General features: G+C 32.6%; 2 protein-coding genes across 6 annotated transcripts in view; one reads left to right on the top strand and one right to left on the bottom strand.

Annotated features, from left to right (window-relative positions):
* LOC139099458 (chymotrypsin-2-like) overlaps positions 1-3,707 on the top strand; it is a 161,840-nt gene extending 158,133 nt beyond the window's left edge. For both annotated transcript variants that reach the window (XM_070651919.1, XM_070651918.1), the window contains one exon: positions 3,698-3,707. The gene's annotated coding sequence lies outside the window, so the exon portion shown is untranslated. The remainder of the gene's footprint in view (positions 1-3,697) is intronic.
* The window catches only part of zfh2 (Zn finger homeodomain 2), a 63,502-nt gene that overhangs the window by 4,130 nt on the left and 35,884 nt on the right, over positions 1-23,488 (bottom strand). For all 4 annotated transcript variants that reach the window (XM_070651914.1, XM_070651915.1, XM_070651916.1 and 1 more), the window contains exons 4-13: positions 10,627-11,126; positions 6,693-6,840; positions 5,187-6,159; positions 5,042-5,113; positions 4,791-4,972; positions 4,562-4,731; positions 3,658-4,495; positions 3,070-3,477; positions 240-1,903; positions 51-152 (exon numbers count right to left, since the gene is read on the bottom strand). In XM_070651914.1, coding sequence (XP_070508015.1) covers positions 51-152; positions 240-1,903; positions 3,070-3,477; positions 3,658-4,495; positions 4,562-4,731; positions 4,791-4,972; positions 5,042-5,113; positions 5,187-6,159; positions 6,693-6,840; positions 10,627-10,713 — 4,644 coding nt within the window. In that variant the 5' untranslated portion in view covers positions 10,714-11,126. The remainder of the gene's footprint in view (positions 1-50; positions 153-239; positions 1,904-3,069; positions 3,478-3,657; positions 4,496-4,561; positions 4,732-4,790; positions 4,973-5,041; positions 5,114-5,186; positions 6,160-6,692; positions 6,841-10,626; positions 11,127-23,488) is intronic.

The following is a 23,488-nucleotide window of genomic DNA, read 5'->3' as shown; positions in this document are numbered from 1 at the left end:
TGAGAATAATTTAATAAATTTTGTCAACCAAAAGAAATTCTAAAATTTACCTGTTGAACTTGTTGTTGTTGCTGCATGATGCGATTTGCTTTAGCTTGATGACCAACACTACGCATATGAATGTCTAAGGTTGATCCTTGAGCATAAGCGACCTGAATAATTAATGAAATTTTTAGTTAATGAATATTCAGACAAAATTCAAATAACGGAGCCAAACACTAATTAGCTATTCAACTCACCTTACAAATATCGCACTTAAATCTCTTCTTTGGACTATCATAATCATTGTCAGTCGACAATTTCCTCTTATTTCCTTCCATCGAATTATTAATCTCCATCTCAAAATCAATTGACTTTCTATCAAAATCAACAGATCGTCGATCAAATTCACCAGCTTGATTTGGACTTGTTCCAAGTGCCGGCGTGGAACTTCCGCTATGTGTCTCGCCTTGCTTCTTCTTAACACGATGTAAATGCGAAACAGAATTTTTATGAACAGCAAGAATATTGGGCTGAGTGAATGACTCAAAGCAATCTTCACACTTGTATGGTCGATTTGGGTCGTGGTATTTCTCGAGTGAGTAAGTTGTTATCTTCTCATTCCGATTGATTGCTTTAAAACGCTTAGCGTCTGGCATTTGTTCACTGTTTCGGTCATCATACTCGGCATCATCATCGTTGGATATTGCGTCATCGTTTGGTGTCTGCATACGTTCATCATCGGTCAGTTCCGTTGATTTATTCAATTCAGCATTTGGAGTTCCATGAACTTGCTCAATATGTCGTTGTAATGACGTTGTTGAGCGGAAGTTGCGGCTACAAATGCTACATTTGGTTGCATCTCTCATCGTATGATACATAAAGTGATTGTTAAGCTTCTCTTCGGTCTTAAATGCCAGTGGACACATTGGACATCGATACTTATAGACATGACGTTCACTTATGACAATATTCAAGTGTGATGAACGGAAGTGCTGTTGCACTTGAGCCTCATTTGCAAATTTTTGTTGACAAGTTTTGAGCAAACAGCAGAACTGATTCATTCCGGTAATACTGAAGTGCTGATGATCTGTTGCATGCATGAGCAAATCATTCATGCTCTTCAGGATATCATTGCAGACCAGACATTCATAATCAGGACCAGTTGTGGATGGACTTTTCTTATTATTAACCCAGTGACTGGTATCAACCAACTGAAGAAGTCGATTGAGTCCCTCGGAGTTAACTGAATGGACAGTCATAACATGCTGCTCAAGTGGTTTTCGTTCCGTGAAATTTTCCTGACATAACGGACACATGACTGAATATTCATCAGTCGTAGACGATGCTGAAAATGGTGATGGTGAAACTTTCTTTTGTGGAGTTGCTCGCTGTAGAATTTTCTCCTCACTTTCCTCATTTTGCAGCATTGAGACAGCTGAAGATGATCGTGATGAGTTGTTAATAATAACTCCATCGATATCCGGTTCAATTGTCATCACATCCGTGTCCTTCTTGTCACTATCATCCAACATCTTATCCGTAAGATCATCAATCTTACTGTCATTCATTGACACATCCATCTTTGCTGCATCTGGATTGTAATTCATTTGAGCAGCAGCCATAAGTGCTGAAATTGATGGAAGTGCTGTCGATGAGCATTCAACATTTGGATGTGCAGCCTCGAAATGTTGATCCATTTCATGCTTTGTCTCCGATAAGTGATCACAGTGATTGCACTTAAGAACTGTCTGAGATTGTGGTAGCTGAGCTGCCAATGCTTTGAGTTGATCAAATGGAATCATTTTTAGCATAGCGAGTGGATTGGGTACAAGTTGTTCTTGCTCTTTTGACTGCAGTGCAGGTGATGCTGTCGACTTGTCATCGTCCTTCGAGTAATCGTGTGGCGATTCTAAATTGACATCTAAAAATATAAAAAATAAATAAATTTTGATGAGAAAAGTTTGCTATTTTTTGGAAAATTATCATAGAATAAAAGGTGATGGGGACTGAATGGACATCTTTGAGAGCTTTTTTTTTCGCTTTCAACGCTGAGCTTCAATCAAACTTTTAATGATGGCAGATGAAAAGTTTCTCGTAACAAGATTTTTCTCTGCAGTAATTGCTTTTATAAAACTTTCGTGGAATGCTTCGCTCATATTTCATCGTTTTGATGTTCTTTATGGCATGATGGAGTGAGAGAGGAAGTGGAACAATGTGGGTGGATGAAAGAAGAAATAATTTAGATGGAAATGGAATAAGGAAATTATAATGACGAGAAAGAAGAAAAAAAACTTAATTTTCTTTCAACTTTGCTTATTCTTTGTAAAGTTCTTGTTTGAGAAAAAGTTGAAAACTGAATGTGGGATCGAGGTAAGGTGAAAAGATGGGTGTTGTCTTTAAAAAATGTTGAAGACTGAAAAAAATTTTGAAATTTTAATAAAAATTGATGCAGTTTTTCAGTGTTCCTCAAACAGTTCAAGTCGATTAGTCAATTTAAAATCTAACACTTGGCCTGTAGAATTTGAATCGAAACTGGCAATTTGAAAAAATCTGAGAGTTGGAGTTCAGTCTCTAAATTCTACATTTCAGGAATCTTATACATTGTTGATTCGTAACAATCCTGCTACATAACCCTCAAACTCTTCTCAAATTAAACAAAAACAAGTTTAACTCCAAACGTTTCAATAAAGTTTAATTTTTCACAAAATTTTCAATCAATTTCTTTAATTTTCCAAAATAAAACTTCATAAAAAACTTTTCCATTTTTATACTTTTCCCTCCAAAAAAACATGACATAAAGAAAAATAAAAATTTATCATCTTGAAGTAATTGAAAAAAAAAAAAAAAAATCTTAATAGAAATTTGAGAATGGAAAAAAATTGAAATGAGATTTCCATCCGTGAAAAAAACTTTTTGATTTTGATGAAAAATGAAGAAAAAAAAAATAGTTTTGAGACTTTTCGAAAATAAATGACAGTAGGAAAGGGTTGATAGGTTATCATTTGAGATTTCTTGAGTGAATTTAATTAAAAAGTTTGTTTTTGTGCATTACAGTCCAAATACCCTGTGGAATAAAGTTCAACTTACCATCAACAAGTTGATAAATCTCGCCCAACTCAATTGACTCTAAGCTCTCACATCGTCTCTGTAGACAATAAATCTGTTCAATTTGGATATGTCTGAGACTCTTATTGTGCTTGACCATGTCGAGCAAATTATTTGATTTATAATTGCACAATTGACACAAAAGTGCCTTGCTGATATTGACGTCCTGTCCGTCGAGTTCCATCTTTACATCTTTAAATAGTTGCAAAAGATGAATAAATTTCGCTCGCATGCTTTCATGACGAACGTTCTGTATGTGACAATTGAGTTTCTGTATGGAATTTGTGTAGTAATCACAGCAGTTACATTTTAGCTGTGTTATGTTGTAATTGTTGTTATTGGTTGTTGAATTGATGACGTAATCGAATTTGTATTCATTGCGAAGTCCTCCTGAGAATTGAAAAGAAGATAATTTAATTAGTTTTGGTTCTCTAAAAATCTAGCTTCGCTCTAAGGTCGAGGAAGCTCCACTAAATAGATATCCGTTATCAGAGCAGCTCCTTTTTTTTAGAAAATTAGCAATCCCCTCCCAACCAGCACCCATTTACCCCAAAAAATATTCCAACTCACCTTGTTTAATATGATTAGCAAAATTAACACGTTGCAGATGCTTATCGGTCTTACAATGTAGTTGACAATTAGCCTTCAGGTGTGTCTTATAGCAGCAGAGTCGACACGTATAATTATTGTTGTTAACCACAACAATGAACTCTTGCGGGAAACTTAGTCGCGAGCGATCCTCATTGATGTGATTATTTAGTTCGTCCAAGTCATTTGAATTAAAATTTGAGCAGATGAGACACGAAAAATGGTATGTTGGATTAAAGTCTTGTTCGAAGGGCGGCTCTAAAGTATCTGGATTGAGGCCCTGATCAATTTCTTGATTGTTTGTTCCGTTAATTTGCTGTTGAAAGTGCATCGGATTTTGTTGATTTGTTTGAGCAGTTTGTTGTTGTATCATTGGTAGAAATCCAGCCGGTGGACTAGCCCCGACGGAATTTGAATGTAATAATTGTATGAGTAGCGCCTGATTATATGCTAAATCAGCTAATGCGGCACCCGGTAGATGTCCTGCATTTCCAGGTAGTCCACTTTGTGTATCCATACCGGGCATGCCCATTGCATTCATACCCGATGGATGGGTCTTTAGGAACGATTCCATATGCGATTGTAAACGCTTAATATTGCACTGCACCACAGCCAAATTGTGTGTATGCTTCTCACTCGTCTCGTGAATACGATAATTGCGGGCATTTGGAGTCTCATATGAGCACGGCTCGCATCGAAAACTTGGCTTTGGTTTTGGTTTGCTTTGTTGCGGTGGCAGTTGCGGGGTTGATGGAGCTGATGGAATTGATGGTTGACTAGGTTGGGGTGTTGCGCGGATCTCTGGAGGTTGTGCGACGGTCTAGAATGAGTTTTTATTTTTATTGTTAATTACTTGATTTTAAGTCACAAAAGAAGATTTACTCACCATAGTCTGTGAATTGTTGAGCTCTTGCACGTTGTTCAAGTGCTTATCGCTCTGCATGTGAATGGATAAATTGCCTTTGGTTGTTGTTGAATAGTTACAGATTTCGCACCGATATGGTTTGTATCCGCATGTGTATGATTCACCGCGTGCCAAGCGAGGATGGGCTGCACCTATTAGAAATATTTAAGGTTTAGGTCATTGAATTAATCATTTAGTCTAGTCTACAAACCTTGAATACAAAATGCACAAGCCATTTCACCGTCCGGATGTTTCTCACGCATATGTATTTCCAATGTCTCCTGATATTTGTAGTGCCAGTTACATTGTGGACACTTTAGTGTCTTACATGAATTGCGTGTTGATATCTGTGATCCACTTGTGAGGCGGGCTGTATTGAGGAGGATTTCACATCTGGGAGTGTAAAAATTTAGAATTTTTGAGATTAGATTTCAAAAACTAAAGAAATTTGAAGTTGTTTACCTTGCACACTCGACACCAATTGGCCTTCCATTAATATGTTCAGGACATGCACCAATTGTGAATGATGACACACTGCAAAAACAAAATAAAAAAATTTGAGGTTAGGTTTCTATTATTTAGAGGGTACACTACAATATATACATACCTAGGCGACGTATTAATATTCTGCGATTGAGCCATTTGGTGTGAAATTTGGAGTTGCTGTTGTGAATTTGGTGTTGCTGATGTAATTGGCGAGGATGTCTTTGATGAGGCATTTGATTCATGTGCATAGCCCTTCATTGGTGACTTTGACGCACTACGCATCGGTGACATTTGATTGATATTAAGAAATTCACAATTTTTGCAGTCAATTTCATTTAAATTAGGTGCATCAACATGTTCTGGACATGCAATGCGTTGTTGTTGTGATAAGAACTCATTAAGTGACTTGTGTTGCTCAAGTAATGACGTGAGCTGTGACAAATCGGCTTGTGAGTTTAGGAACTTTAAATCACCAGCAAGTCTTTGTATGACACTGGCGGCAGATGTGATGGGATTTTGTAGTGACGCGAGCGATTTTGGCGTTAGTCTCGGATGTAGCATTTGATCATCGAGACTTTGATCCTTATCGACATCGTCCACTGCATTTTCAGTCCCATCATTCTCATTATTACTATTATTATTGTTATCTGAATTATTATCGGCATCAATTGCATCGCTATTCAGCGACATCGCCCTACTGGCATCGAGCGGTTCAAGGAAGGATATTTGTGATATATCTTCGGCATTTTTCTGTATTATTGCCGACGAACATTCACGAAATAGTAAACTCTTTTCCGTTTCACTTAAATTCAATTTATGCTCGGTACTAGCATGACTTGAGAATAATTTTGAATGTCCGAAACTCAATTTGCATATGAAGCACATGAGAATCGGCTTTTGTCGATGATTTGATTGATGTAAATCCTTTTGGTCGTCACTCGTGCACTCCTGGGTTGGCGTTGTACGCGATGACGCTCCATCAGCTGGCGGTGAGGTAATGCGAGTTGGTGTCGATGCTGGATTACTCATGCTTGCATCACGCGATGAGATTACGCGAAATGAGTGAATTTTGGGATTATTTGATTGTGATACATCTGGAAGGACAGAATCAGGTATTTTTTAGGTTAGAATTTGAAAATTTGAATATAGAATTCAGATACTAAGGTTTTAATTTTGATTTGGAGGTTAGAATTTTGATTTTGGGCTTAGAATTCAGACTTCAAGTTTATATTCACTGTAATTGTAATTTAACTTTTAAGCCCCATCATCAAAATGTGTAGACAGCATTGCTGCATTATATTTCAAAATTTCATCATATGAGTAAATTTCAAACAAATTATCTGACATTTACTGACTAATTATTCAATTATAAATTGTTTGTCAGAGTATTACTCACTCCTTGCTTTAATCTCGCTTAAATTTATTACATTTTAAATTTTAAGACACTTTCGAGTTCAAATTTAAGAATGAGTTAAGAAAATCTTGATGAAATAGCAAACAAATTCAAGAAAGTATCAAAAAGTTCCCTATTATCAGTTTTTGTTGTTTAATTAGAATCAACCTCCAAAACAAATCCGCAACCAAAGAAGATTCAAATAATTTACCTAAATTTATAACAAAAACTCACCTTTAATACTACTATCATTTAACTGCAGTGGCAGTTCGTTTTCTGAATCAATAATGTATGCTTTACCATCTAAATTATAAACAATTTTGCCCTGAAATCTCTCCACTTCGGCATACGATGATGGCGATGCCTCGTCAGAGTCGTATTCCTGTAATGAACAAAAAATGTTAAATATTAAATAAATTGTTTAAACTTTGTAAAATTGATAGAAAAAACTAAATAAATTGAGCAAAAAAATTATCCGGCGGTAAAAAAAATTCTATTAAAATATTCAAATTTAAAGTTTGAATTCCCCTAAATTCACAACAATCCCATCCATTTTCCTATATTCTCACCTATGACAAAATAGACAAATTAACGAAAAATCTACAAATTTACACTTGAATTTTTTTTTTATTCAGATGCGATCAAGTCAAAGGATTACAATCAAATGAGAAATTTCCGTCTTGCTTAATGATAATAAATCTTTTGGCCTTCGACGATTGTGTACAAAACAACAAATGAGAGAAATACAAAAAAAAATATGAAACTCGTGTTGATTCTTTTAATTAATTTAATTCTCCACCCACAAAAAATTTTGTGAGTAGTCACACACGTTTATCACACAATTTAGTGAACCAACGATCCACATTCCAGCTCTCTTTCGGTTTTAATGATTCGTCCGAAACAGACACACGAAAAAAAGAAGAAGAAAAAAATAAAAATTTACATAAATTATTTCCAATTAGCGTTTTGTGTACGAGGCAATGAGATTTTTTTTATATTCATGAAAGCTTTGATTTTTTTCCTCGATGATCTCTTTACTCTCATTTTAGCATCACTGAACCCCAAGCACATCTACATTGCAACTGGTTTGAATGTATTTATGAGTTTTGTGCGTGTATAATGACGATGAATGAATGAAGCTGAAAATGATGATGATGCTGATGAATAAAGAAAATATTGTGGGTATAAAAACGGCTCAATTAGCGTCTATTTAGCGATCATCACCATTTTCATTAGTATTTTGAAATGATCGTAATGGATTGAAGAATTGAATATGGTGTAAGTTAAGGTTATGGTGTATATTGAGGCAAATTTATCAGCTAGACACTCAAGCATTTAAGTTTAGAGGTTTAGGTGCCTTCACACCTTTCACGCCTTTTTCAATAGAATTTTGAGGTAGAAAGTAGAATTTTGTAGGTTCAGGTTCCTCCACAAATTCTGTTGTCTTCTCAAATTCAATTACACCAGAGCAATTTCAATCTCATTTACAAATACGAAAACAACATGAAACATAAAATTGTCGGAAACTAACGTGCTATATGAAGCTTCTCATTTATTAATATCCAAAACATTTCGACATATTTCATGAATGAAAAAAATTAAGTGAGAGAAGAAATCAAAGCCGTTTGTTTGTGTCATAACTAAGTGGTTAATTTGTGCTAAACGCAGGAAATTTTTGATTGAAAAATTTCTTCATTTCATCTTACAATTTTTTCTTGTAAATTTTATCTGAATTGTGATTGAGAATGAGAAGAAATTGAATTGAAAGAAGATGATAAGTTTTATTCAATCGTTGATGAGATGAATGAATCTGATTGTCTCAAGTGGGTTCAGCAAACTTTTCGTTTGATGTGTGCGGATTAAGACTTCTTATGAAAATGTGCAACTTTAGAGTAAATTTAATTGAATCCAAAAACTAAAGTTTGATGGCATCTAAATCTAAAAATTATAATGTAAATGCACCAGAATCCGAAATTTCAAAGCCAAACCTATAATTAGTCTAACCTTAAAAAATATTGAAATATTATGTAGAATTACAAAATATAATAAAAAATCTCAGAAATTAATAACAATAATGGACCCACACTCATAATTTGATTTTAATTGAATAAAAATTTAATAAGCCTTCTCGAAAAGAATTAATGACTTCCAAAAAAAAATATTCTCAAAGATAATTATTGTTAATTATCGCGAAATATTAAGAGAGAGATCCAAACTAATTACCACGAAGAAGGAGGAACAAAAAATACATTCAGATAATAAGCAGCTGTATTTAGCAACGGATCAAATCATTTTGTAAGAATCTCGCTGCGTGCTTTTATAAATTTTAATTTTAGCGAGTTTCTAAGCTCAAAAAGATTTTTTTGAACTTGATGATTAGATTTACTATTCATCTTGTGTGTTGTTAATCAATTATTGATGGTGTTTTGTGGTAATTATCCAGGCTTTTGATTGAGTTTAAAGGTTAAGATTAGAAAATGAGTAATTCTGCGGGTGCTTGTTGTGAGATTTGAGATTTAAGAATATTGTAGGAATTATGGACAGGAATTGATGCTTATTACTTGAGTTAGTCAATAGTGTTCTATTCGATACTCAATATTTGAAATTCTAATGTCTAACACAATGCACTAGATCGTGGCTTAACACCAATTTGAACCACACCACCCTAGACACTAGCCACTTAACACTAGCATTACAATATTTCAGTAAAATATTTTCTGCATATCTGCGTCCCCGACATTTCATTTATCACTGACTCATACCCCACAAAGTCACACACATAATACAAAATGAAAAAAATTTAAACAATAATGACCAATGGCAAGCATTATTAACGATAATATTAATGATAATGTCCCACATCCTTATTAATGCTGATCAATTACTTTTAATCTTCTCTCATTTCAATAAAATGTAAAAAATTCTTTTTTAAAAAGCCTAAATGAACTTAATTAATATAAATCAAGACCGTTAATGTATTGGTGTGGATATTCATGCACATAATAGACAGTTAAAAAAACAGGCACGTCATTCACATTATTTTCATATATTCATTAATTTGTCTTTTAGATGACCTGTAAATTTTTTTAAAAAATTTATACATAATGTGATGAAAAAGACCCAACTGATTTCATTTTTTATCTCTGGATATGAGACATTGTGATTTTTTTAATAAGGTTGAGCATTGGATCCACAATAAAGTTGCATCAAATTCTAATATCTAAGATCTTAACCTCAAAATTTTATATAAATTTGCACTGAGCAAACCAAACTGTCATTTAAATGCTAATCATCATGCACCATATACCAATATTTGTGTGTTCACATAAATTCAAATAATAGCAATAACAATGCGATCATTCACTAATTTAATCCATGAAAAAAAAAACATTATGTATGTGTGTTTGTAAATCATCAACAATTCAGTCTCATCAGCTTCATTGCGGACTAGCATCGAGTAACGATCACCAACTCCCACAATTATTTAATCAAAGCTCATTCATTTCAAAAGGCCGTCATTAACTTATTAACTGGATTCTATAATATACACAACAACATGTACAGTTAAGAACATGACACAAAGCACATGAAGTGTCCGTTCCAATCGTAGCCGTGAAAGATGAAAAATTAAAGAAAATCACGTCCAGTAAGGAAGTTTAAATTATTAAATTAAAGTTAATGAAATGATAAATCAGTGCTGATTGCGACGCATTTAATCTTCTCAAGTTTTTGGATTCATGTATTTGCCATGATTATCGTCACATAGTCGTCCGTATTCATTCACTCATATGCTGATTATATGTGTATACATATTCATTTGGGGAGGGAAATGAAAGCTGAGCACCGAGAGTAAATTAATAAATTAATGTAAATGAGACATGATGGCGACGTTAAAATGAAGACATTTTGAGAAAGAAGATTCAATTTCATTTACGATTTAAAGATGAATGTTATGGAGTAATGTGATGATTTTAATGGGTATTTTCACACTTAGTATGATCTACATGGGGATCATGTGATTATCGTTGATATACTTGTTAGTAATTGAATTGATTTTTAAGCTTGAATTATGAATTTTATCAACAAAATTGGAAAGTATTGAAATTTGACTACTCAACTTTGAGGTTATGTCACCAAAAATATAAAATATCCTTAAAATAACACTCACCTCAGAATTAGTAACACAATTCTGTGGATCCTCACGCTTTCGTCGCCTTTTACGAGGCGATGGTGAACCAGGTGTCGGTGGCGGCATTTCACTCTGCTTCAACAACGCCTGAAAATCATTCTTGTGCTGATCGTTGTCGTTGTGTGGTAACAATTGTGAATTACTCAATGTGCTACTATTTCTTAATAAATTTAAATTTATATCTGTTGATGTTGTTACGGGAGTTTGTGCCGATGATACGGATGATGGTACATAGGCTGATGTGCCTGAGCCGAGCAAGATGGCTCGGCCGTCAAATTGAATCGACTCCGTGGCGAAAATCGATGACGCACGCGGGTCGGATCGGCTTGACGCTTTATTTTGTACAATTCGGTTTTATATTTGGTTGAAAATTTTCGTCCGCTTTGTTTTGATGACTGTTGTAAGTTGATCGTTTTGAGTTTTGGCGGAAAATTGTGACGATGAAAATTTTTGATGAGATTATCAATCAGTTAAGCATTCTGGAATAAGAAAAGTGAAAAAGTTAGAATTTATATATCAAGATTTTTTTAAGGTTAGAATTTAAATTTCAGGATTTTTTGAGGTTATAAATTTCATATTTTCAATTTATTCCCATCTTGAGTCAGAAAAAATCAGATAAAAATTTTTCCCATTTTTAAAAGTAATTTTTTTCCTTCATTTTAAAATTTTTAATTTTCAAAATTTTTTCCACGCAAAACTTCTTAACCAAAAATGCCGACATTTATCATTTACAAGATTTTTAAACTTAAAATTTTTGTAAATTTTTTCGCACAAGCAGAAAATCGAGAAGAACTTTAAAATTTATACCATTTATTGTCATTTCATCTCCATTTTTAATTGTTTTTGAATTTTAACTGAACGAAAAATTCGCCGCTTTGACTTTTTTTTGTGTGTTGTTGGACGTATGTATAAAATTTCCTATATAAAATGTTACTTTTTTGCGCATTGATTGTGATCATGAATTATTAATGTAGAGAGTAAAAAAGAGGCAAAAATACACATACGGAGCAATGAGACTCAATGAGCGCTGCTTATACAATTTTTTTTTTTTCGAGAGCTGATCGCTGCCATTGTAAATGTCCATTTATGGCCATCGACCGGATTGCTTATTGCCTTCCCCGTTCTGTTCTGTTCTGTTTCTATGGTGCATGTATATGCACATTTGGGATGAGAGTAAGTCCTCTCTTCCCACAGGTTAATGATAATATTTTCTTGTATATTAATAATGAATAAAAATTGAAGTTAGTTCCCTGATGAAGATAATAGTCAGAATTTGTAGTAAAAAATAAAATAAACAGATAAAACTCAGCAATATAACCTCATAATTCACCTCAAAATTTAGCAACTAATCGACAAAGTTATAGAATTGGTCTCAAAATTCATTCTAACCTCAAAATTCTTAACAATATTCTCCTACCCAACCCAATACAAAAACCAAACAAGATGAAGATTTTTACGCTGTATCGTCAACTTCAGTGACTCTTTCTCAAGATTGGATAAAAAGGCAAAAGGTAGAAATAAATTGATGATGATCGTTAATAAGCATTGAAAAAATAAAATAAAGAACCGAGCACAGAGAGGGAGAAGGAGAGATAAAAAGAAGAATGTGAATAAAAATTATTATTACAATATAAAAAATGGATTTTTATGAAAGATTTTATCGCAAAAAAGCCAAGAAAGAAAGGAAAAAAAAAAAGTTTTTTAATCGAGTTTAAAAAATGAAGATTTTTTTGCCTCTTTTTTTTTTGGTCGGCGAATATGAAAATTTTATGAAGCACCAAAAATGTAAAATTTATTGACAAAAAAAAGGAGTTCTGTTTTGAGAAATGATGAAATTAAGAATATGGATGTAGTTTTAGTGTTATTTTGGATGTTCAGACAACTTCGCACTTCAGTTTTGAGATTCAGGTGACTTCACACTAGCGAATTAAGGTTCAGATACATACACATTTGTGTTTTGAGGTTCAAGTGCATTTACATAAGAATTCTCAGTTCGCATTTCCCAGTCTATCCCTTCTGTAATCTCACAAAATCTATAAGTTAAACTTTCTTTGTCTTTTCTCGCCTTTCTTGCATCTCATCATGTCTTGTCTTCTTCTTCATCTTATTTATTTCACATCTCCTCACATTACAATTTTCTACATCACTTAGCAACGCGCGATTAATGCTCATGCTTCACATCCAATTGGATCTCATTTTCATCTCTTTTTCTTCTTCTTCCAATTTTTTTTTCTTTTCTTTCTTCATCATCATCTCTCTCGTCAATGGCTTATGCGCGTATGGAGATTTTTTTCAATTTAATTCTGTTTTGTGTGTGATTTACTTAAAGGCTTGTTTTGCGTACAACTTTTATTCCTACTTCACATCAGCCCGCTCTCTCCTATGCTTGTGCTCTGCTCTTTATTGAATACGAATGGTGATTTATTGGATTTCAAAGATTTCTCGAGAAAAAAAGAGCATCATGTGGAGTGAAATGGATTATGACGAAGCACAAATGCGCGAATATTTATTTCTCTTAATGCTGTTGACGTTGGTTATGCTGCAGGAAATGAATGAGATCTAGATGAGATTGAAATGAGGTTGAAGAATATTGATTTAGATTTCTTCATCTTGCTCTGAATGGACTTTGTAGATTGGAATGTAAGAAATATAATGTTGTGAACTTTATGTTGATTATGATTGGATTTCTTAGTGAGAATTCGGTCTGATAATAATGAAATGAAAGGGTTTTGAGCAATGCAAAGTGTCAGTACAGTTAGAGGCATATCGATCTCAATAGCAAGAAGAATTCAGTTTTGAGAGTTCATGTAATTAATAAAAGATGTTTCCGTGAGATATTTTAGTGCTTTATCAGGACCATAACTCTTAAAATAAATTTAGCAGTGCATCCTTAGCTATTGGGCATCCAAGTTTAGATCTAATTAGCAATCATCTCCATTTTCCATCTCTTTAACCAAAAAAAGCCTCATCATCGCCATTTGCTGAACAAGCCACTTATTAAAAATTAATTTCATACGATAATCCATACAAAAAACCTTATTGTACACTCAAAAAGTAACAAAAAAAAAGTCCATTCAAAATAAGAGAATAAAAAAAAATAACAAAACAAAAGCTTCACAATTCATAATGAAATGAGTTAAGAAGAGGAGGAAGAAAAAATATTGAAAAGAAGAGAAACAACAATGCGACAGGGCAGAAAAAAAGCGAGAGGAAAGAAACAATGGCAAGAAGATCAAACTATTTATAATGACAATAATAATAATTCCCAGAAAGAACTTAAGACACACAATAAAGCAGATAGAAAAGAAGAAAAGTTATTAAAAATATATCTCAGATGCTGTAGCATAATATAATAAAATATAAAGCAGCATCAACTAAGAAATTTATGCTCGTATAATGAATGGAAGAAGCAGAAGGAAGATACATAAAAAAATATTTTTAATAAACATTAACAAAAGCTGCGATTATTAGATTCTTCCAAAATGAGCCAGAACAACGAGCAACAACAAAAAATACGAGAGATAAAATTATAATGAAGGAAGCGCGGAAAGGAAGATTTTGAAGACAATGGAGTAAAAATGTCAAAATTATATTTAATTTCTAGTGAATATCAATATGGATATGATGCTGGACAAAGGGATACGATTCTGCATGCACTATATTCAGGGACAACATTTAACTGGTTCTACGAATATGATGCGTGGAATTAAATAACTTAAAGGAACTAAAGCATTTTCAGAAGAACTTTTTCGGAAATTAGTTATCATCATGCTTTCCCGACACCTTTGTCGAGAATATAAAGCTTATATCTATCCTTAACCCCCATTCATCACCTTTCATTAAAAACCACAATTTATCTATGCAACAAAGTAGAATCTGCACAAATGTAAAAACAAAATATGATAAAGAGAAGAAAAAAAAAATTGAATTGTTTTTAATTCGCTTTTGTGTGAAATTCTTTTTGTGAACCTTTGGCGTTACATTCTTATCTCATCGCTATGTGTATAAATATCAAAATTATAGTTTTTTTCTCGTTGCTTGTTTAGATTTTCTTTGTTCTTTGTTTTTTTACTTTGTTATGCTGAAACATACGCGCATAATTTAATAATGTATATGAATTTATTAAATAATATGTATGAGATTGGGTTTGTGGAGCTGAATATGGATGGGGATTTGGGAGGTTAATAGGATGTTGATGATGATTTTGACTTTTTAGATTGTTTAAATCTTTAAAATTACAGTTTAATCAATTTGAAGTCACCACCAGCCAGTACCCTCAAGACATCATCCCAAAAATTCATCCAACAGTTTTTCTTTCGAGGAAATGAAAACAGCGCGGCATGTAGCGCGCGACGGGGCATCGTTCAAATGACATCAGGATTCAAAAGTGCCGCGAGTCCATAAATTACCTTCAAAAGAGCACACAAACAATTTTTTTTTGTTGTATTTCATATCCCGTACAGAGTCCGCCGAAAGAAAACGTGAGCAAAAAAAAAAACTTTTTTGTGTGTCTCATTTTCCTCCTCTTTATGTATGCGCGCTCTTTTCTGTCGTTTTTTTTTTGCTTTCTTTCGTTCATGTTAATAATTTTTTATTCTTAATTTAATTACAATTCTGCTAAGAATGAAGGAAAGGAGAAGAAGAGATGGCTTCGTGATAAGATTTTTGTTGCTGTTTTGTTTGCCGTCTTATTAGGATTGCTTGTTGGTACTTGTTGAGAGATTTGGTTGGGAAATTATTACAATAATTTGATGTGTGCTTTATTCTGGAAAACACTTTATTGTCTCCTCTAACATGACGTTCAAAATAAAATCATGCTGTGCGCCATATTAAGAGATACTGTAAACTATTTCCCAGAATATGACGCAGACCTAAACGATTTTTTTTTCAGAATTCCAATAATTAATAGAAGGTAGCTGAAATGAGTCTGCAGACAGACATCAAATTATTATATTAATACTAATAATTATTAACTAAATGAGCTACAAAAATTCCACAAAAAAAATCACTCTTGTTATTAATTTCCCTTTAGACGCCAACAAAATCACGAGAAACTTTTCAAAAAAGGAAATTTGCATAATTTTTGTTGCATATTAAGCATCAAAATTGTTATAATTATCGGCGAAAAAAAATTATAAAAAATGCAACAAAATCTCATTTTATGTATGCGAAACCACAAATTATTTCATCCTACACTGACTCTGTGACTCTCATTCTTCAGCCATTAGTTCACATTTTGCAATGCCCCTGAACAAAATATCCACAAAGTAAAAATCAACCGCTCCAATTAATTAAATTTAAATTTTTTTCATCGCTTCTTTTTTTTGTGTTCCTTCGTCTTTTTGGAAATTTTCAAGGCATTTCAACTTTTGATTTCCACTTTAAGATTTAAGAAATTCTTTCAATTAAATTCTCCACACACTCACCGAAAAATAACAAAAATAAAACTTATTTTTTCGCATTCTTTTTTCAATTTCGCAGAGATTAATCTCACTTTTTTATATACATTTAAGTTGTTGCATCCACAAATTGCAATTTTCATTGAAAAAAGGCAGCACAAAAAAAGTACTGCGACCAGTTGGAGCGTGACAGTAAAGATGATGGCGGTTGATTACGAGAAATAAAATGAAATAAAATAAAATAAAAATGCTTGCAAAAATTACAACAAGATTTGCTGTTGCGAGTTGAAATTCTTTTTTAGTGTATTTATTTGAGTTTATTTGTGAAATAAATGAAGAATTTTTTGTTTAAATTGCAAGTACGCTTTGATTTTTAAGGAGATTTTGAGGAAATATTGTTAACTTTGAGGTTATGTAATCGAATCTAAAGGATACGCCAGAAAAATTATGAAGCTATCTATTCATACATTTATTTCAAAAATCAAATCAATCTATTATCATTTCGACATTACTCGACTCTTTAAACCATTTATGCTTCTCCAAAAGTTTAAAGTCGAAGCCTCTAAAATTCTAATCACAACATCGCTTTCATCCCATTAACCTTTTTCAATTTTTCATGTCCATTCTTTACTCTCGCCAAAATAAAAAGAAAACACACAAAAAAATCTCACCGAAGAATTTTTTCATCTCCAGCCACATCGGCACCAGAGATGAAGAGAAAAGAGCAACGTGTCGACACAGTCAAACTACATTATTCACAATATTACAGTACCTTGACCTCTCTCGATCTTTCACATTCAATTTGAAGACTTTTTTTGTGTTTATTTATTTTTTCTTTTGGAAAAATAAGAAGGTTCACGCAGCTTCTGATCCTCAATTCATTCATCACATAACACCTCAAATCAGTTCCGCTCTACATCAAAGTTTAGACTTTTTTTTTTTGGTATTATTGAATTTTTGATGATAAAACTTAAAGAAGTCAATTTGATGTGGTCAGTTTTGATTGAGATTTGGGAGAGGTTTGGGTGTATTTGACTGTCAATATTGACATTTTACAAGAATAACGAAATTTTAACTTTGACCCGAATTATGGAAAATGTGAACTTGCCCAATTTTGGATCTATTAACCGATTTGTACTATTCGGGTTTTAATCATGTTAGTCCACTTCCCCAAAAAAGCGCCTTTATCATCATAACACTGATTCTTACTACTTCTAATCTAAGCATATATTCTCATCAATTTCTTTACTTTTATCCACACAATTGGATGATTCAACGATAGACGAAACGAGAGCGCACAGCACCAAGTTAGTAAAGTGTGTGTAAAAAATTCACCGTAAAGCGTAAAAATGTCCAACAACGCTTGATGATCTCCAATTTTTTTTTTTTTATTCTCTTTATTTCAATTTCATTTACTGTGAATAAAATTGATTTTCCATCGAAGAAAGAAATTTCTTCCGAAGCTTTTTAAATTCCTTTGTATCTCATGCTAGTCAGCAAGACATCAAAATCGATGATTGCTTGAATATTCAATGCTAATGTGAACGTTTTTAACCTGCTTGTAATTTATGGCGATGCAAATTTTTTTTATTTTATTTTTACTGTTGTTTTGTTAATGCAATTATTATGATTATGTGACTTCCATTTAAATTCTGGTTTTTCTCGATGGGATACTCACTGTTGGTAGCTTATTTGTTTAATTTAGATGACAAGGGGTGTGAATTAGAAGGATATTGACATGAGACATTGGTTGGTAAATCTCAAGTTTTTACATTCTAATTTCAAAATTATTTTATTTTTAAATTCTAACCTCAAAATTTTTAAATTTTGGGATTCTAGTCTCAAAAGTATTCATTTAATTTTGAGGTAAAATAGCAAAGTCCCACAACTTGCATCAAGCACATCTCTTCTATCTTTCAACCACGAATCGTCTCTCTATTTAAATTCAAACAAACCACATATTCAAGACATCCATTTCCATTCCGATTAAATTCTTCACCGTGAAAGCACTTTTTTCATGTTTAACTATCCAATTAACATTGTGGCGACCTTTTAAGCAAGTCGTGATGAGTGCAATGAGATGTGAGAAACAACACCAGTAGCATCGATTTCTCCATTTTTCAATTTACTCACTTGAATTTTATGTAAATATTTAAACTTGTAATGATAATTTAAATTATTTAAACGAAATCGATCGGCGTCAATGAGCTTAGAAAATTAGTAAAGTATTTGTTGTGTCTTAAAATTATAGTCTGTCTGGTTATTTTTGGTGATCGTGTTGAAATTTGAATATTTAGCGATTTAATTTTTTGTTTGAGGTATAAAACTGGCGTCATTTTGTTTGCTTAATGAATTAGTAGGTATTAGATGGAAGTTATGATGAAGACTGAAGGTATATTTGAATATTGATGGATGAAGTAATGATCAACTGAAGACTTTTTGCCCCTCAACTAAAGAGCATTACGTAGCAAGTAAACAACCCCTAAAATAACCTGAATATTCTTGTAAATATTACCAAACATATTCTAACATTAGAGCTCAATTTTGTCCATAAATCACAAAATCATGTCACAATTCTCATGACAACGTAACATCTTTTGTCCTGCACAAAGTACCATCCTAAGTGCCTTAAGATCCCCCATTAAAAATACAAAATAGTCTCATCTTCATTAAATCTCATTAAAAAAATATTCGTAAGCATTTAAAATAAGCATGAAAAAAATTTCCATCCCAGAAAACTTTTTCATTTTTTTTTTATTTTTTCTTGGGTAGCAATGGCAGATCCACCCTTAAAAAACTTTACCATAAAAAGTATTGTTATTAAAAAATTTTCTCTCATCTTAACAACAAAGAAAAGAAAAATTCCATTAAATGGAACCCTCACATAAAAAAATATAGAAATAAAAATGAGAAATCAGCATCAATCCCATCCCCCCCCTTAAAAGAAAAAAAGCACACACATATAAACATAAAAATCGAGTAAATGAATCTTATTTATCATTTTCCTTCTCACTCTAGTTCCTTTTTTTCGGCTCCTTATTTATTATCACTCATGTATATCACATGCGCATTAAAAGGCACCTCAATGTATTCACCTCATACCCGCTATATGCTTTTGAGATATTGCCATTGCCAGTTGTACAAGCAAATGATGTTCACCCACCCACCCCACATCTTCATGCATGTACACCCCCCCTATGCCACCCACTAAGCTGCTACTGCTGCCTTTCTTTTCATTTATTATTATTCTCATCTTTTTCTTCTTGTTTCTTTTATGTATATGTGTGGGTGGTGGGTTGATAAATTTTCTCATTATTTTTCCCAGATTGGGGGTAACCTCTCCATCCCCACATACTCATTCTACTTTATCTCATTTCCACTCAGCAGTCTCACTTACTTTTTTTTTTCTTATTCTTATTTTTGTTGATATTATTGAGCTACTATACACACATATATCCCTTCTTTTTATTTTTTTTCTTTTTTGCTTATCCTTTTTTGTTAGTTACTCTTCTTCGAAATGAGAATGAACAATGAATGTATAAGCAAAATGAGGAAAGACTTTTTTTTTGTGAAAGGATAAGAAAATGAAATGAAAAAGTTCAGATGAGAAAATGAATTGAATGTATGTAAGAAGAGAAAGATAGAATAAAGGATATAAAATGGAGAAATGTGGGTTGACGTTGGGGATATCTGTTATATTGTTGATGAATTCGGTAAAAAAAGTTAATAATTAACAAGAAATTTTGAGATTATAGCATTTTTTGAGACATTTTGAGGGTAAATTTTAAAGAAAGGTTGTGAAAAAATGAGCAAGAATTGAATTTGTGCATTTTATTTTGAGGAAACTGTAAAGTTGTTCTCAAAATATGAAGCACGTTTCAAAAATTTTAGTTGATTTAGGTCTTAAAAACAATATTCAGTAACGCAATGAAGCTATATTCTAGCTATTAGTATCAATAACCTTAAAATCTTTTTCTACTCACAATCATCCCCAAACTGCATTAATTTTAAATTAAGTCATCCTTTTTCCTATCTCGAATACAATATTCATTAAAATTTCCATTAAAATAGAAAAGCACTTAGACGAAAACTGTAGAGTAAAATGAGAATCTACTGCATTACTCTGGCAAGAAAGCATAGAAAATGAAGCAAAAGCTCTTGCCATGAATATTCAAAAACTCTCGAACAAAGAAAATGTTTTTAATGCTTTTTCTTTTCATTTTCCTTCTTGAGCATAGTAGAAAAGTTCATTGTCGTATTTTGAGATGGCATTCTTGTTTTTTTTTTTATAGTTTATGAGCTTTTAGAGCATTGTTGCCCAAACTTTTTTATGTGGTTCATGGTTCATCATCTGTCTACCTGGATGCACCCAGAAGAAACAGTTTAATGTCTCTCCAAAATATTATGGATGAAATGAATTTCACCGTAATATAAAATTTAATCGATAATACAAGAAACATTCATCATTTCCAACTAATATTATGCAGAATTATGTCTACATACGTAAATGATATTGCATAAATAGCCGATTTTCCTACGACAAAATCTTTTCTGAGGAACTCATTACATCCTCCAAGAAACCCCCCACAAAATTCCATCAAATTGATTTTCCACCATTTTCTTTTTCTTTTCTCGTTAATTTTGCCAATCAATTCATCCTACACAGTCGTAAAAGAAAACAACAAGAACAGCATCATCAGCAAAGTAAACAGAAGAAAAAAAAATTCCGATAATTTTCCACTCGCACTTAATTTTCTCGAAAAGAACAAAAAAGAAAAATAAAATAGGAAAAATACGCACAAGCAAAAGTTGTTTTTCATTTGTTCTCTTCATCTTCATTAATATTGGAAGATTGACTACGTATGTACATATATTAGTGTGTCTCTGTGGTCGGAGTCTGCCTGCCGGAATTGTTTTAATTATTCTCATTGGATGCCATTTCTATTTCCATCTCACTCACACATTCATCTATTCTCTTTCCCCCCGAATAAAAAAAAAGCTCAATGAGTAAAATTAAAGAAAAAAAAATACACAAAATTCATTCGTTTTCATTTTTCCCCGATTGAGAACTGAAACGAGATGAAAATGAGAGAAAATTCATTTATTTTATTTTTCATCCAACCCCTTTCGTAAATCTACTCTGACACACTATAGAGCATTTAATGAAAATGAGAGAAATAATCGTCACCACAGAATTGTGGTGCAGATAAAGGAGACGACAGAGCACATGTACACAGGATGTGGAGATATGAAAGAGGACCCGAAAATTAATGAAAATCGCGCGCGCATAAAAAAATGAGAATTTTCGTTTTTGTGGATTGAGTTCGCTGTGGTGATGTTAATGAATGGCTTGTGGGGTGAATTTATTGAGTTGCTGTCAATAGTCAATAGTCGTACAATGCATAAGGGTTTAAAAAAGATTGAGCTTATCTAGCTATTGCAAGACAAGAATCGAACAATTATCACGATTCTGGTGTATTATTTTGGTCATTTTGAAGCTCCTACTTTTTGTTATTACCCGTACTAACCCCAGACAAACTCCCTTTCAATGATAATTTTTCAATTTTTCCAATTTTTCGACCTTTTCACTACAAATCTCGTGAAATATTTTTCATATTCAATCATATTTTATGGTTTCGAAAGAATATTTTCATCCAATATTGTTGTTGCTACCTTTCCTGCCATTTCCACTCTAAATCAATTTTAATTTCCGGTATTTTTTTTTATAAAAACAAAAAAAAATTGTGATGAAGAAGAAAAATTTGTTTTGGAAGCGAAAAGGAGAGAGACAGAGACAGAATGACATGACAAAAAAACAACAATTTTTCCTTTTGCTTTTCAACTTCCGCCCAACAGATTTCCGGCGCTTGCTGTCAGCGTCAATTAATTGAGAAAAATGGAAATGGAAATTGAGAAAAGTTCTATGTGAGAGAGATGGAGAGATTGATGAATTGTGTCTTTTGAATTAGAATTGTAAGGAATTAGGTTAAGAGATTGGAGGATATATTGATTTTTTGAATGATTTACTATTTGATTTTCATCAAATTTGTATTAAATCGTAGACGATTTTTGATACCTTACGCTAAAAGCAAAGCCAGAATTTTGGGAGGGTTTGAATATTTTTTATATGAATCGTAATTAAAATATTGACGAATTTTTATCCAAAAATTTAGTTTTAATCCCTAACTAATACAACGTTTGACCTCAAAACCTACCAGAACGGGTACAATTTTGTTAAAATCTTGTCATAGTACAGAGTAAGTAGCTTCAGTGATTCCAAAAATATCCATTAATCACCCAATCCTACTCAACAGCCAAAATAATTCTTCAATAAGCTAAAATATCAAACTCAAACAAAACAAAAGAAAAGCGAAATTGAAAAATTCTTCTCATATTTTCCGTCAACATTGCTGTTTCATTTATTTGTCCAATCCATCCATGAAAGATTGAATAAAAGAAAAGAAGAGAAAAACTAACATAATCATCGTCATCATCATATCCCCCATATATGCACACACACACATAAATCTACATGAGAGTCGAGTCAACAGTCGAAAATTAATTCCTGAAAGCCATTTTGTTATCCAAATATTTTCTCAATTTTCGTTTTTTTTTTTATCCTTCATGTACATAAATTGCTTGGTTCAGGGGGAAGCTTTATGACATCTTGCATGATTGGACCTCCCGCACTCTCCCCCTCCAAAAAAGAATTTTGTGTGTACACAAGAATATTTAATACATGTGCAGAAATATGTGGCATAGATGGATGAAAAATGTCAATGGACAAAAAATGTGCAGAGAGGAAAATGAATGGACAAAAATGAGATTGCGGTGGTTTTGGGAAGCAGATTTGGGATTCTCCGGGGGGAAGGGAGTTAGTTTGATTGCAGAAAAAATTATTAGTTTAGTGTGAGGAAGGAGAAAAATTATTTAGGAATCTAATGTGGAGATTTTGGATCGTATTAGATATAAATGAGTCAAGTTAGATCAATCTTAATTTTAGCCTATAGTTTTGTACACAGGTTGCCCACCACTGCTCTAAATATTAAATATTCCACAACAAACTTCAAAGAACACAATCATTCCTCTCAAGAACCCTTCCTCATTGCATAGAATCTACAATTTCTTCACAACTCTTCAATTAAAATGCAATTAAAGAACAAAATCGTTTACAAAACTTTTTTATTTTCCATTCCACAGCACAAAACTAGCCTCATAAGATTAATTATGATTTAATTGTAATTTAATTATAAGCACCGGTAACTAACAAAACTTTTCTCAAAAAATAAGCATTAAGCAAAAAAAAAGTCTTTAATTAAAGTTTCGTTAGTTTGTGGCCGATGCACGTTCAACTATTCATTAGAATTGCGTGAAATTTGCTAATTAAAGTAAAGACGCAAATGAAAAATTGATTGTAATTATTGTAATTAAGAAAGAAGAAA

This window comes from Chironomus tepperi, unplaced genomic scaffold (genome assembly GCF_022539635.2).
Source record: "Chironomus tepperi strain 1889 unplaced genomic scaffold, CSIRO-AGI_Ctep_v1 contig_467, whole genome shotgun sequence".
Classification (NCBI taxonomy): domain Eukaryota; kingdom Metazoa; phylum Arthropoda; class Insecta; order Diptera; family Chironomidae; genus Chironomus; species Chironomus tepperi.
This window is presented reverse-complemented; position numbering and strand designations above follow the sequence as displayed.